Consider the following 12182-nt stretch of genomic DNA (forward strand, 5'->3'; position numbering starts at 1 on the left):
GAGGTACTACACTTTGACTACCCCTCTGAAAATATTTGAAAAGACAGAGGCTGATTTTCATATTCAACTTGTCATCACTTTATTGTTTTGTCATTATACATTTTGTAATTGGACATTCTGTAAAAGAAACAAGGAAAGTAAGAGAAACAAGTTCCTTTGAAAGTCATCATGAGCGTCATGCTTCTGGCTAAAACGATGACAGGAATCAGTATAGAGTGCCACAAACAGCGAAACGCAAACAAATACAAAGCTATTTTCTTTTATTTACATTGTAAACCCTTTGAGCATACATATGCACGCATGACTCGGGCCGTCATATAAAATCTCCCCTGGCGTGTGCATGTCAACAGCAGGAGAGGAGCGTCTGCCTTTATGGATGTCATCAGTCACGTGTCAGAGCTCTGTAACTCAGACATAATAAAGAGCGCAGAGGGTGATACAGTGAACAGGAGGTCTGATGACATGGAAACAAAGGATAAGAGTAATGGTCAGTACATGATTAGACTCATTTGAACTGGGGCGACCTCTGGGATTTCACTAAGCAGTCAGGCTGGGTAGCAAGGGGCAGGGGTAACTAAACATTTCAGCTTATCTTTCTTCAAGCAGCTCAGCTAGTGTTGGGTGGGCTTCTTTATGATGGAGGTAGGAGAGAGCACAAGAAGCGTCATTCACTCATTCGTTCAACTTTTTTGCCCCTCGAGAACTGGGGTCAATCGAGGCACCTGTCCCTACTCTGTAACGCGCCACCCTGTGCAAAAACCAGATGAATTCTCTACTGAAATCAGACAGAGTGAGTATGGCAAGTTTAGCTCCAGTAAAGTGAAGAACTGGAAATGCTTATTTACAAGAAGCTTGTCACACTTGGTGAAAAAGTATCTTTGAGGCTGTGCTGCTTGCTTCATTCATTCAGAATATTCTGTAAAAGACTGTTTGCTCTTGTTCTGTTTGACTTATCTGTCAGCAAAGACTGCTCAACAGTCCTGTACTAGTAGGATTAGACTGATGTCAGTCCACCTGTGTTGAATATACAATAATAGTTTGACATTTTGGAAATTTACAGTATTGTTTTCTTGCCAAGAAATAATTAAAAGACTGATACGACTTAAGGGTGTATGATTAAAGCAGCTGCAGTTGGTTAGCTTAGCTTAAAGGCTGGAGATGGGGAAACAGCTCATCTAGGCCTCAAGCTGCAGCATGTTAAATTTGTGAGCTTTAGAGGTGCTGCTAGTTGGACCGTGTTACCTCTGGACTGAGCCAGGCTAGTAGCTAATCTATTTAGCTGCTAGTAGCTTCTTATCTAATGAAAATCTGCAAAAGTGGTTATCAATCTTCTCATCTCTTGGCAAAAAAAAAAAAAAAAATTTCACAAAATGAACTGTTCCACTGCCGTCACTGTCACAATATAATTAGATGAATATATTTTATGTAACAGCTACAGTAATATCTGTCCTCACATTTTATCAGGTTCTACCATATTCTCTGAATTTTTAGCTGACAGATATCTTAAAAGTGCAACCAAATTTCTATATGCACAGATGTCATTTTAGAGTAAAAAAAGAAGTTGTAATGTAAGAATATGGGCCTCTTGTCTACACAAAAACATTGCCTGTACAGATATAGGAACACTGTGGATAACATTTCAATACTCTGCATCCCATTTCGAAACGATATCTATCGCTGCTGCTAGAAACAGAGAAGAGACTCAGTTGGCTTTCAAAAAAAAAAAAAATCATTTTACATATTACATAAACTGTATTATCATAGACTCAACCTGAAAGAAAGGAGGCATTTAAAAATAACCTTCAAACAGCAACTTCTTTCCATTACTGCATAGTTCAGCAGGCACCCAGCACTGCTAAGGCTACACTGATGCCATGGTTAATGAGCGGAAAAACCTTTTTCTTAAGTTACTACTGGAAAAGCTTCAAACACATATTTGTGTTGCAACTTTTGAAATACAAAAGGTTACTCCTCCTTTTCATTTCTGTGCTGACTGCAGCGTTTTCCTTTTCTCCAACTCCAGCAGCTTCACCCAACAGTCCACTGCTCCAGGGCATTGGGTTCACAGTCCAATTCAGAGCAGTTCTGTATCATTTAGAACAAATGGACCAATATTTTGACATTAATAAGAGATCCATTGTTTGGAAAGAAGAAGCTAATATTTTGATTGCAGCTGTGGTAACATGGTCACACCAGGACATGGAAATTGAAGTAAAAACTAATAGAACATTTAATTTAACCTTTCTTGTGTTACAATGTAGAACTCCCCAGCAAAAGCTCCATCCATATCAGTTCAACAGGAAAAAAAAAACGTTAACACCATAACCATAGTTAGATACCCAATCCTTCCCTGATCTACAGAGTGTCTGAAATGAAGCTTGGAAAAGAGTTAATATAAAGAAATCTGGTGAAAACAGCTTCTCAGGACATGAACAACATGAAGTCATAGATAAATCCTGTGATGATAAAATAAAAACCTGGATAAGATAAACTGAAAATACACAATGACAAAACAAAACAAAAACACACAGAAACTGTCATTGGACAAGCTTTGGCCCGCTGTGTTATGTGCAAGGTGAAACAGTAGGAGACATGAACTGTCCCCTCAGAGGAGAATCCCCTCTGAGACTCTGTCCGGGAGAGAGGAGGGGGGAAAGAGCGACAGGGGAGGGAGAAACAGCCAGTTTAGCTCTGTCGTCTTGCTGTTCTTCCCCATGAAGCCAGTGGGTGGGGCTGTTGCACCGTAAAAACCCATCTCGCTCCCTCTACACACAAGTCAGTGCTTGCTGGACATGACGAATAAAAATATATATACTAAAAAAAAAGTGACAAAAAAAAAAAATGAGAACAGCAGCAATGGTGATGACTCAGTCGATCTTGACTGCAGCATAGATTTTCCTGATGAACATGTAGGCCGCGTAGAAACCGATTGTGCCAGTTAGCAGCCAGAACGACAGCACCATGAGCGCTGTGTAGCCAAAGTACAAGAGCGAGGGGATGAACTCCACAATGTCCAGCTGGGGAGGAATAAACAGAGCAGGAATTAGCATTCTGTTCTATAAATCTGGTGGGAAAAAGGTCAGAATTATATTTTGACTAAAAGTGGAGCCTTTTTCAGGCATGGAACTTCACCATTCACTGCTGGACAGTTAGTCACAAAGAAATGAAGACAGAAGTGTGACGGGGAAATGTGAAGCCTCCAGGTCACATTCATTAAGAACAGACTTTTTAGTAATAAGCATCTGATATTAAAGCAGAATATTTGCACATTTATATATTCTGGATTTATCCCAGAAAGGATTGAACTGAACTTTCTGTGGGAAAACTATTACCATATTAACATAGAACATATGTTGATCTTTAACATAGTCTTGAACATAGTGAGCAGCTGCATAACTTTTTTAAATAAAAAAGACTCTGAATCTGAAACATCTACACATTTGAGGATTTTACCTTGTTGACAAAGTAGAAAACGGCATAAACGAGGACGTAGAATGCAGAGCCTCCTGAAACCAGGAAGGTTCTCCACCACCACCGGTAGTCCTGGTTACGAGAGAGACGGCACAGCACATCAGGTAGGAACAGACAACAGCACCAACTTGTTTACTAATACTTTATAAAGTAGAGATAAGCTATTATTAATAACTATTCATAAAAACAAATCTCTGCCACATTTTGGTTTTAATAAAAATCTATCTGGCAGGTGTGTATCATCTGACATGCTCCGTCTTTCAGCTGTTAGACCCTCTCTTATTTACATTTTCAGGAGAGACACTATTTTCCATGTCAATTATGTCAATGTTTTAAATACACAGGAACTAGCAGTATATGAATCAGCAGGAGAACGTGAGATGTTAGAACCATCTTGGAAAATCTACACATGAAAAGCTGGGTTTTCAAACTACAAACTACAAAACACTTAGCACTGGAACAATCAAAGGAGACAAATATCGCTGAATTTCTATGATTTTCTGGAGTTTATGGACATTATCAGAAATATGTATCAGAAATGAAATATTAGAGACAGGAGACATCTTAATTCAGAGATATTTAATATCACCCCACCTACCCTTAAAAAAAAAAAAACAGCTGCACAGTAAGGTTTCCATGTAAATTTTTTTAATCAAACACCTCTCACACCAAAAGAGAAACTTAATTAACAGTCTTTTACATCTAGCCTAAATGAACTTACCTCTGCACAGAGCTGGAAATAAACCATGACGATGCTGATCTGAGAGCAGGACACCACCAAGATGATGAAGACCAGAAACAGGAAGCCAAAGAGGTAATAGAACTGATTCTCCCAGATGGCCTGTAGGTGGCAGCACATGGACACTAACATTACTGTGAGTGTGAGGACTGAGCCACTGACTTTACAGCAGTTACATATCTGCTCAGTCAAACTAATAGCATTTCTATTTGCACAATATTCTTGACATAGACAAGAAAAGGCACATAAACAGCTGAAAATCACTAACTAGACTATAGAGCAGAGCAGTTGTACCCACACTGAAAATGAAGAAGAGCTCGATGAACATGGCACCAAAAGGCAAGATCCCTGCCATCAGGATTCTAGTGGAGAGAATATAAACCATTATATAAGAATGCAAGACTCAACAGAAACCTTCAAAGCCTGCATGATAGCAGCCATCCTGATGAGTGACCAGAGATTAAGATCAGACTGAACACTCACCCAACAAACTTGTTCATGTACCAGCGCTGCTCTGGGACCTGTCGAGGGATCTGGTTGGTGCGTACCGGATTATCATACGGCTGTTTCCGGAAACCAAAGTAGTAGCCGAGGTAGACCAAGGGCATAGAGATGCCGAACCACATACACAGCAGGGCCAGCATTGTGGTGAAGGGAACCTGAGGTGGTAAGAAAAGTGCAGCAACACAGGAAGAATCTAGGTCATTCCACTGAAAGTATATGTTCTTAATCTGTAATAATTACACAATAGAGAGGTTCAGACGGTGTTTAGTGCTGTGGCATACCATGCTGCACAGCGTCTCTTCACTTTTTTTGTCTACCAGAAATTCCTGAAGATTTTTTTTTGCTATTGAAATCGAGTATATGCCCAGTCTGGTGTGGTGTCATCTGTTCAGCTAATGTTAGCAACGGACATTACTGAACTATTTTGATGATTGAACTATGTTTCATTGCTTCTGCTACTGTTTTACTTTCGTGTTAAAATTAGTGACATACCAGAATACAGCATGGCAGAAGTATAGAAAGATTATAAAGTCAAAAAACTGGCCCAGTAATATCAGTTACATAGAATCATCTAAAACTATTGGTCATACTAGGCTAAGTGGGGCTCAAGTAGCAAAACCTCTGAGTTCACTGAAATGAGCAAGGAACACGATGTTATTGCTTCAATATATTATTTGCTTTTATTAGGAGACTTTTAAAATATTTCTTCTCTTAAGAGATACAGCATTACATCAGCTGACTGCTAAGAATTAGCAGCAACAAACTCTGACTGCCGTCATTGAACATCACAGACCTGACTTGAACTTGTCACATGAACACACCACAGGCTGCAGTGAATCTTTCCTTTGAAGACACTACTGAGTGAAGCTGTAGCTCTTAAAGTAATTAGCTTTGTACTTCACTGTTTCCTAATTCACATGATTGAACAGAAAATGCACACATTTAGATTGTGTGTTCCTGAGTCGTGGTACTCACAGCTCCAGAGGAGTGTTCTCCCCAGATAAAACAGTTGAGGATGAAGCAGATTCCAAAAACCACGGCAGGATACAGAGTTGCTGTCTGTAGAGGTGACAGCACAAATAACCTAAGCCTCTCTGTCCATGGCAACATCAATTTATATTTACATGTAAACAGTGGGAAATCTGAACAAACAGTGCATAAGCTGTGTCTTGGGGGTAACAAAACTGTTTCACACTGAGGATCTAACTTAATGACTCACACAAAAAGCTCCTTTCTTCCACCGGTGGCCCTTCAGTGTTCGGTACAGTCTGCCAGCAAAGTAGCCACCAAATACGCTGGAAGAGAAACATCCACAGGAACAAGCAGAAAACAGTCAAAGAAATGCTCTACAGAAAATATGCCTCCTCTTACTTTCTGACATCTTTGAGATTTTCCTACTAAGGATCAGAGGCAAACACTGCTCTTACCCCATGAACATGAAGAGGAAGCAAGAAGTGGTCATCAGTGCCCCTCTACTGGATGGAGATAACATGCCCAGCATGGCAACAACTATGGCGCACATGCGCGCGCACACACACGCACACGCACACACACACACACACACACACACACACACACACAGGAACATGTGGGAGGTAGAAGGTTCCATAGATTACAATGACAGTCAAGCATTTGAGTAATCTTAATACAGTTTTCTCCAGTGGCCTAAGTTTAGACACACCATGTAAATACAAAGCAGCTTTCTCATTAACATATTACATCTTGTTTAGTTAGTATGAAAATAGAGATGCAAAAATGACAAGTTATCTAACATCCACATTGTATTTGAACTTATTACTGGATTTCAGACCACCACAAATTCACATGAAGTTGATTTTGGTGTTGAAGCGCTGAACTAGAGATGTTCTCATGTTCAGAATTCAGGCCTTTACACACCCTCAGACTAAAGACACCTAGCTGGGCTACAGAAACATTTCATAGGTTGTTTCTGCATTTTTTGCTTTTCACAGAGTTACCTTCACTGCTTTACAGGAATAAGAGTCCTGATATAATGAGAACAATATGCTAACTTAAAGTCAACTAACGTTGTAAGCATGTGAGTAAATGAATATAAGATATATAGAAAATGATGAAAGAGAAAAACTCACAGATGACAATGAGAATCATGCAAAAGAGCTGGATCCCTGAGCCCAGCAAAGAGCTGAGGATCATGGGATACTGAGGGGGCCTGAAGACATCACCATGGACATTCTTCCATCCTGACTCCTCCATCGTGTCCTCCTGTTTAGGGAGCAGAAAAACATATTCAAGTGACTAGAATATTCTAACTTAATGATTAAGAATCTAAAGAAGTTTTCACTAACATTTATTCTGATTTATACAGTTTTTCAAAGACAAGCGTTCCTTCCCTAAAAACATGCTGAAACCATGCAGACAGTGTGTGTGTTTTCTTACTATATCATCCTCTCTGTTGTAGTTAGCAATGTCTTTCCTCAAGGTCCTGATTATGATCATACTGAGAATGCCTGGGAGAAAAAAGGCAGGGGATGAGCAGGAAGTCGGTCAGATAGAAAGATGGAACACGCAAGATTTCATATGCTATTTATCAAACTACAGATTTAGACTGAAAAGCTTTACATTGCATTCATAAGATTTGGACTAGACATACCAGACAGGAAGAAGACAACCACCACAGAATTGACAATGGAAAACCAGTGGATCTGGACATCGCTCATGGTCAGGTATGTGTCCCATCGAGACGCCCACTTCACCTCGCTCTCCTGCAGAGCAGACAAGAGGCTTAGCAGAGTCCACACATTTTCTAACTCAAGTCTGTAAGTATTTTTCAGTCATATAGTTCGTATTGTTTTCAGTTTGTGGAACTCTTGATTTGAAATGTGTAAAGGTAATCAAAGAGAGACAGCACTGATTCACCGAGAACCCATTCAGCAGGCACTGACCTCCCAGTGGACAGAGTAAGTGAAGAGGACCTCGTTCTCCTTGGTCGGGTCAATCTCCTGTGGCACAGAGCCACTAGCTTCAGGCAAAGTGCAGGTCTTATCCTTTTCCACTCCTTTCAGATCTGAGAATTAAGATGTGCAGTGATAACTTATACTTTACTGGCCACTCTATACAACTAGTTTTTACATCAGTATAGATCTGAAACATTACCTACATTCAATCTATTTGGTATTTTCACACCTACCATCCACTTTTACACTTTGGGGTATGACCTCAAATCGCACCACCCTGTAGTCATGAGTGTCCCCCTCCTCCAGCTTCTCCCTGTGGAAGTACAGGATGAAGGACAGGTGGTTGTGCAGATAAAACTGTGAGGGAGAAAACAGAAGAAGAAAGACCAAAATTAGCATATTATGACCAATAACTGATGAGCTGCACACAGACACACACCTGTAAAATGAACAGCAACTTTTAGTTTGACCCTGAACATAAGAATGTGGTATTTAGTTTCCAGGAACAAAACATCCCTGAGAGCGCATACTTTACATCCTTTCCATAATTTCATCATTAGTGTGAAACCATCATGTATTTTAAGACGTGGTAACTTACTAGCCCCTAAAAACAAAGCTCCAAATGTTAAGTGCTTCTCAAGCAAATATTCTGATATATTAAAACATTATTTAGGACCACAAAGAGGAAAAGCTTTTAGCTCTTTGTTGTGTTTTCATCAGGAAAACAGGACTGAATGACTGAAGTCTTGTATTACTTTAATTGTTGTCAAATTAATCAGATCAAACAATCCAAGTTAAAAGTGGAGGAGAAAAATTCTGTATTATTTATTCAGTTACTCTCAAATGTTTTACGTGGGTGTGGTCTGTTCCGCTAAGAAAACAACCAACTCTCAGTTGATTGTGATTCATATACTGCCACATCCTGAAATCCTCCTCTATCAAGTGAGACTAACTCACTTCTCAAACCACAAAGAGCACAGAGTAAACAAACTCCAAACATCAATGGATGCCAGTGCTCATAGTAAGAAGCTGAGGCAGAAAATGCAAAACAGAGATCTATAACTGAAATCTCCTAATATCTTCTCCCTGTACTCTCCACCTTCTCGCATCTCAGAATAATGTATTCAAAACAGGCCGATGCGGAATCATAGCTACCTTGTTGCTATCAACAAATCCCAATCTGTAGCCATGTTCAAATTGGATATCTTTCACCACATCCCTCTTCTGCTCCTCCTCGCCTCCTGCATCTCTGTTTGGGTAAAACTCTAACCTGGTGGCCACAGGCAGGTTATCTGCAATACTGAAAAGTACAGAAAGGTTCAGTATGTTTTGATTTATAGATACAACGTAAAAATTCCTAAATGCTAGAGAACAAGGTTATAGTAAAGAGTCTGGAGCCACAGAAAAAACAATATTCTACATAGCAGGAAGTCAAGATTGGCAATGGGAGGGATTCCCCTGCTAACAACAGTAGGGAAGGGTTGCTCACAGGTGAACGTAGTATTCCTCCTGGACTCGTTCTGCAACCAGCTTGCTCTCTTCTATGCTGAGCTTTTTCTTGTTGCACACTATCTCACATTTCTTTTCTTTGTTCATTTCAACATTGTAGAGGGTATTCACAATACGGTCCCCACGCAACACCTCACCTAGAAAAAAAAAAAAATTCATTACTTTCACTAAATGTATCAGGCATAATGAAGTCAGACATTTACCTTCTCAGACCAGAATTTGTACATGCCAGCAGCAGTCCACTTACCCAGGTTCTCTCCCTTGTAGAAAACAGACTCGGGCTTACAAAAAGGTAGAGAGTAATATTCATAAGGAAGCTGGGTGCGGGAACTGGTCAGCTTCACTGCCTGAAAAACAAATGATCCTATTTGCTTCATATTATAGCATTTAATGTGCAAAAATACAATAAAAAAAAAAAAAAAGATCCTTCTTAGTGAATTTAACCCATGGTTGCCCATTATTATGTAGCCACTTTGCTGACAACAGCAAAATATGTAGTCTAAGGTGATCGATACAAGAGATTTTGAAATGAATGCAAGATTATTTGGTGATCATGCTAATATCTACATGGGTCACCATATAAGTGCAATGATCTGCTCAAATGGGTTAAAAAAAAGAGGGGTGATGTGCAAGACAACATTCACTGAAACAAACATGCTACCTTTTAGACAAAAGACTTACATGCTTACATACTAAGTTCATCTGTAGAAAGTCAGTGAGTACATGACACAACCAGAAATACAGGCAGAGAGGAGAAATTGACCTAATGTCCATGTTTTTACTGTGGAGTTGGACAGCTGGATAACAGTGGAAAGATAAGACAAACTCCATTCCAAAGATAGAGCCCAGTTGCTGGTGATATAAGGCAGTGCTGCCGACTACTGATGATAAGCTATATCGCAATGTTTCTGTAAAATGCTGATTAACAAAATTCTTAGACTGACCTTAATATCTACTGTCTCACCATCATGGAAGTCCCGGGGAGCAACTCCGGGAACATAGAAGGGTCGGACCACAGGCAACAAGGACAACAGCAGCAAGGCCCACCACGTCTCCTGCAACACAGACACCACCAAATATTTTATGACACAGATACAGACAAATGCACACCATTTAATGTGTACACCATGAGATGAAACAGTACTATGTGGAGCGAAGACAAATAGATTCTAAACACAAACCAATTGAGTCATGCCACACAAAAAAACCCACTAATATTCTGTGCATTTGTTAAAGAGGTAAAGGTCACGTAGAGCTTGAAGGACAGTTGTGTATATGAAAGAGCAAAATTTATACAGAGAAAACCTGCAACTACTTCCTCATAGCTTATCTGTAACAGGTTTATACATCATGGAAAACAATATCATATTTTTGAAGACAATAGCAATGTTTGACAATGTTAGGATGTCACTCAAGCACTTTTTTGACACTGTACCAAGAATAACATTTGAGTGGCTCTCCAAGTGCATCTAAAAACATAATTACTGCTTTTATATGCTGTGACGTACTGGGCCAGGAAAGATGAATAGATCTTAATACTTAGTACAAGTACAAAACATCATTAAATCAAACAAACTCACGACTTGTGAAGTGCTGACATGAGTATTTCAAAGGCACCAAATAACATTTCGCAGAGCTCTGTATGGTGTTTTGTTAATGGAAAAATTAAAGCACATTGTGCATACAACGGTTGCCAGGTGTTTGGTCAGAGCTTCATTGCCCTTGAACGGCCTCATATTACACCTTTCCTGGTGCTTGCCAGTGGGCATGTGAGGAAACAGAGCCCTTGTCGCCTGGAGTCCGCATGATACTCAGAAGATTTATTCTCTGGTAAGACAACGGCGCAGAACATGAAGCCATAGAAACAATAAAATCTCTCCAAGTGGCAGAGTCAGTGTGTACTTACAAAACTTCAATGAACTGGTAAAAAGAGGGCAGTGCTTTGAGCCAAAGTACTTTTCACTTTATCTCAAGTTCAACGAGGTATCATGGAATGCACTATTCTACTTGAAGTTCTGGTTTGGAGAAGCCAGGAAACCAGTGGCAGAACAGGAATAGCAGTTAGTCCCATGCAGTTCCTCAAATGAGATCCAGACAGCCATGGCTTACTCATTAAATGTTACTGCCTAAATACTATTCCAAACGGGCTGATGGTGTCCGAAATACCCCACTATTAACCCAATACACATTTTTTAATTTACCACATGCATTTACGATGACTTATGATATGGCAGCTAAGGAAGTTAGCTAGCTGACATGGCTACTGACTGACACGTCTATTCCCATAGTGCACCAGCAGAGTTAACTAACACAGGCAGTCTTGGCTCGTTTTGTTTTTATATTTTATATTCCGAGGACTTTCTCCAGCTGCCATCCCTACACCTCCGCACTTTAACCTCGAACCGACGATATCGTCTGCTAACAGCTAACTAACTAACATTAGCTCAACCCAAAGTTCGGCCAGCTGATTGCTTCTGGCTGTACAGCAAATGACAGTGTGAAGAACAAGTACATGGGTATTTATACATCGTCAGCACAGTTTATTACACCAGGCGTACGATATAAATCTGTTTTCTGAGCCACAGCTCACTGAAAGTCAAGCTAGGTGTCGTTAGCTTAGCTGGCTAACTCCACTAGGCAGTTAGCGAGATCATCAACATTACAACAGCAGCGAACTCCTTTAAATTCGCGTATAGTTACGCTAAATGCTGGTTATCAACCAACATAGGCCTCTACTCTACCACGAGTACGACTCTGTGTCTGCGGTAATTTGGAAAGATCGTATTAAGGATGTGTAGTTTAAAGAAAAAGAGTTCGGCTTTCCACTCACCATATCCGCGGCCGCCATTTTGAATACGTGTCATTAGTTACGTCACGGAAGGTGTGTTTTTTTTTTTTTTTTTTTAAATGAGTTACTTATTTTTTTTGGCATGCCCAGAAATTCTGCAGGTGTGCCTTTACACAGCTGATAGATTTATTACATCCACACTCACGTCACGTCTTTATGCGTGATTTCAAATTAGCCT

At 40.0% G+C, this 12182-nt stretch overlaps 1 protein-coding gene across 1 annotated transcript; it reads right to left on the bottom strand.

Moving 5' to 3' along the window:
* Positions 1-54: 54 nt before the first annotated feature.
* tm9sf4 (transmembrane 9 superfamily protein member 4) lies at positions 55-12027 on the bottom strand. Its single transcript, XM_026332907.1, has 18 exons — positions 11987-12027; positions 10101-10211; positions 9404-9503; positions 9137-9293; positions 8803-8947; positions 7881-8004; positions 7636-7757; positions 7344-7455; positions 7130-7200; positions 6823-6955; positions 6142-6223; positions 5934-6009; positions 5690-5773; positions 4694-4869; positions 4509-4572; positions 4193-4312; positions 3454-3543; positions 55-3017 (listed from the first exon to the last, which is right to left on the bottom strand). Exons 1-18 carry the CDS (start codon positions 12002-12004, stop codon positions 2868-2870), a joined length of 1935 nt encoding a protein of 644 aa, XP_026188692.1. The 5' UTR covers positions 12005-12027; the 3' UTR covers positions 55-2867.
* Between the last annotated feature and the right edge of the window lie 155 nt (positions 12028-12182).

The sequence above is a fragment of the Mastacembelus armatus genome, chromosome 7, assembly GCF_900324485.2.
Source record: "Mastacembelus armatus chromosome 7, fMasArm1.2, whole genome shotgun sequence".
In the NCBI taxonomy this organism is placed as follows: domain Eukaryota; kingdom Metazoa; phylum Chordata; class Actinopteri; order Synbranchiformes; family Mastacembelidae; genus Mastacembelus; species Mastacembelus armatus.

Excerpts from the sequence above, each read along its gene's own strand:
- tm9sf4 (XM_026332907.1), bottom strand. Across the intron at positions 6,010-6,141 it reads TTCCTCTTCATGTTCATGGG|CGTATTTGGTGGCTACTTTG; the intron begins GTAAGAGCAGTG and ends TTTCTCTTCCAG. Across the intron at positions 3,018-3,453 it reads TTTTCTACTTTGTCAACAAG|CTGGACATTGTGGAGTTCAT; the intron begins GTAAAATCCTCA and ends ATTCCTCCCCAG.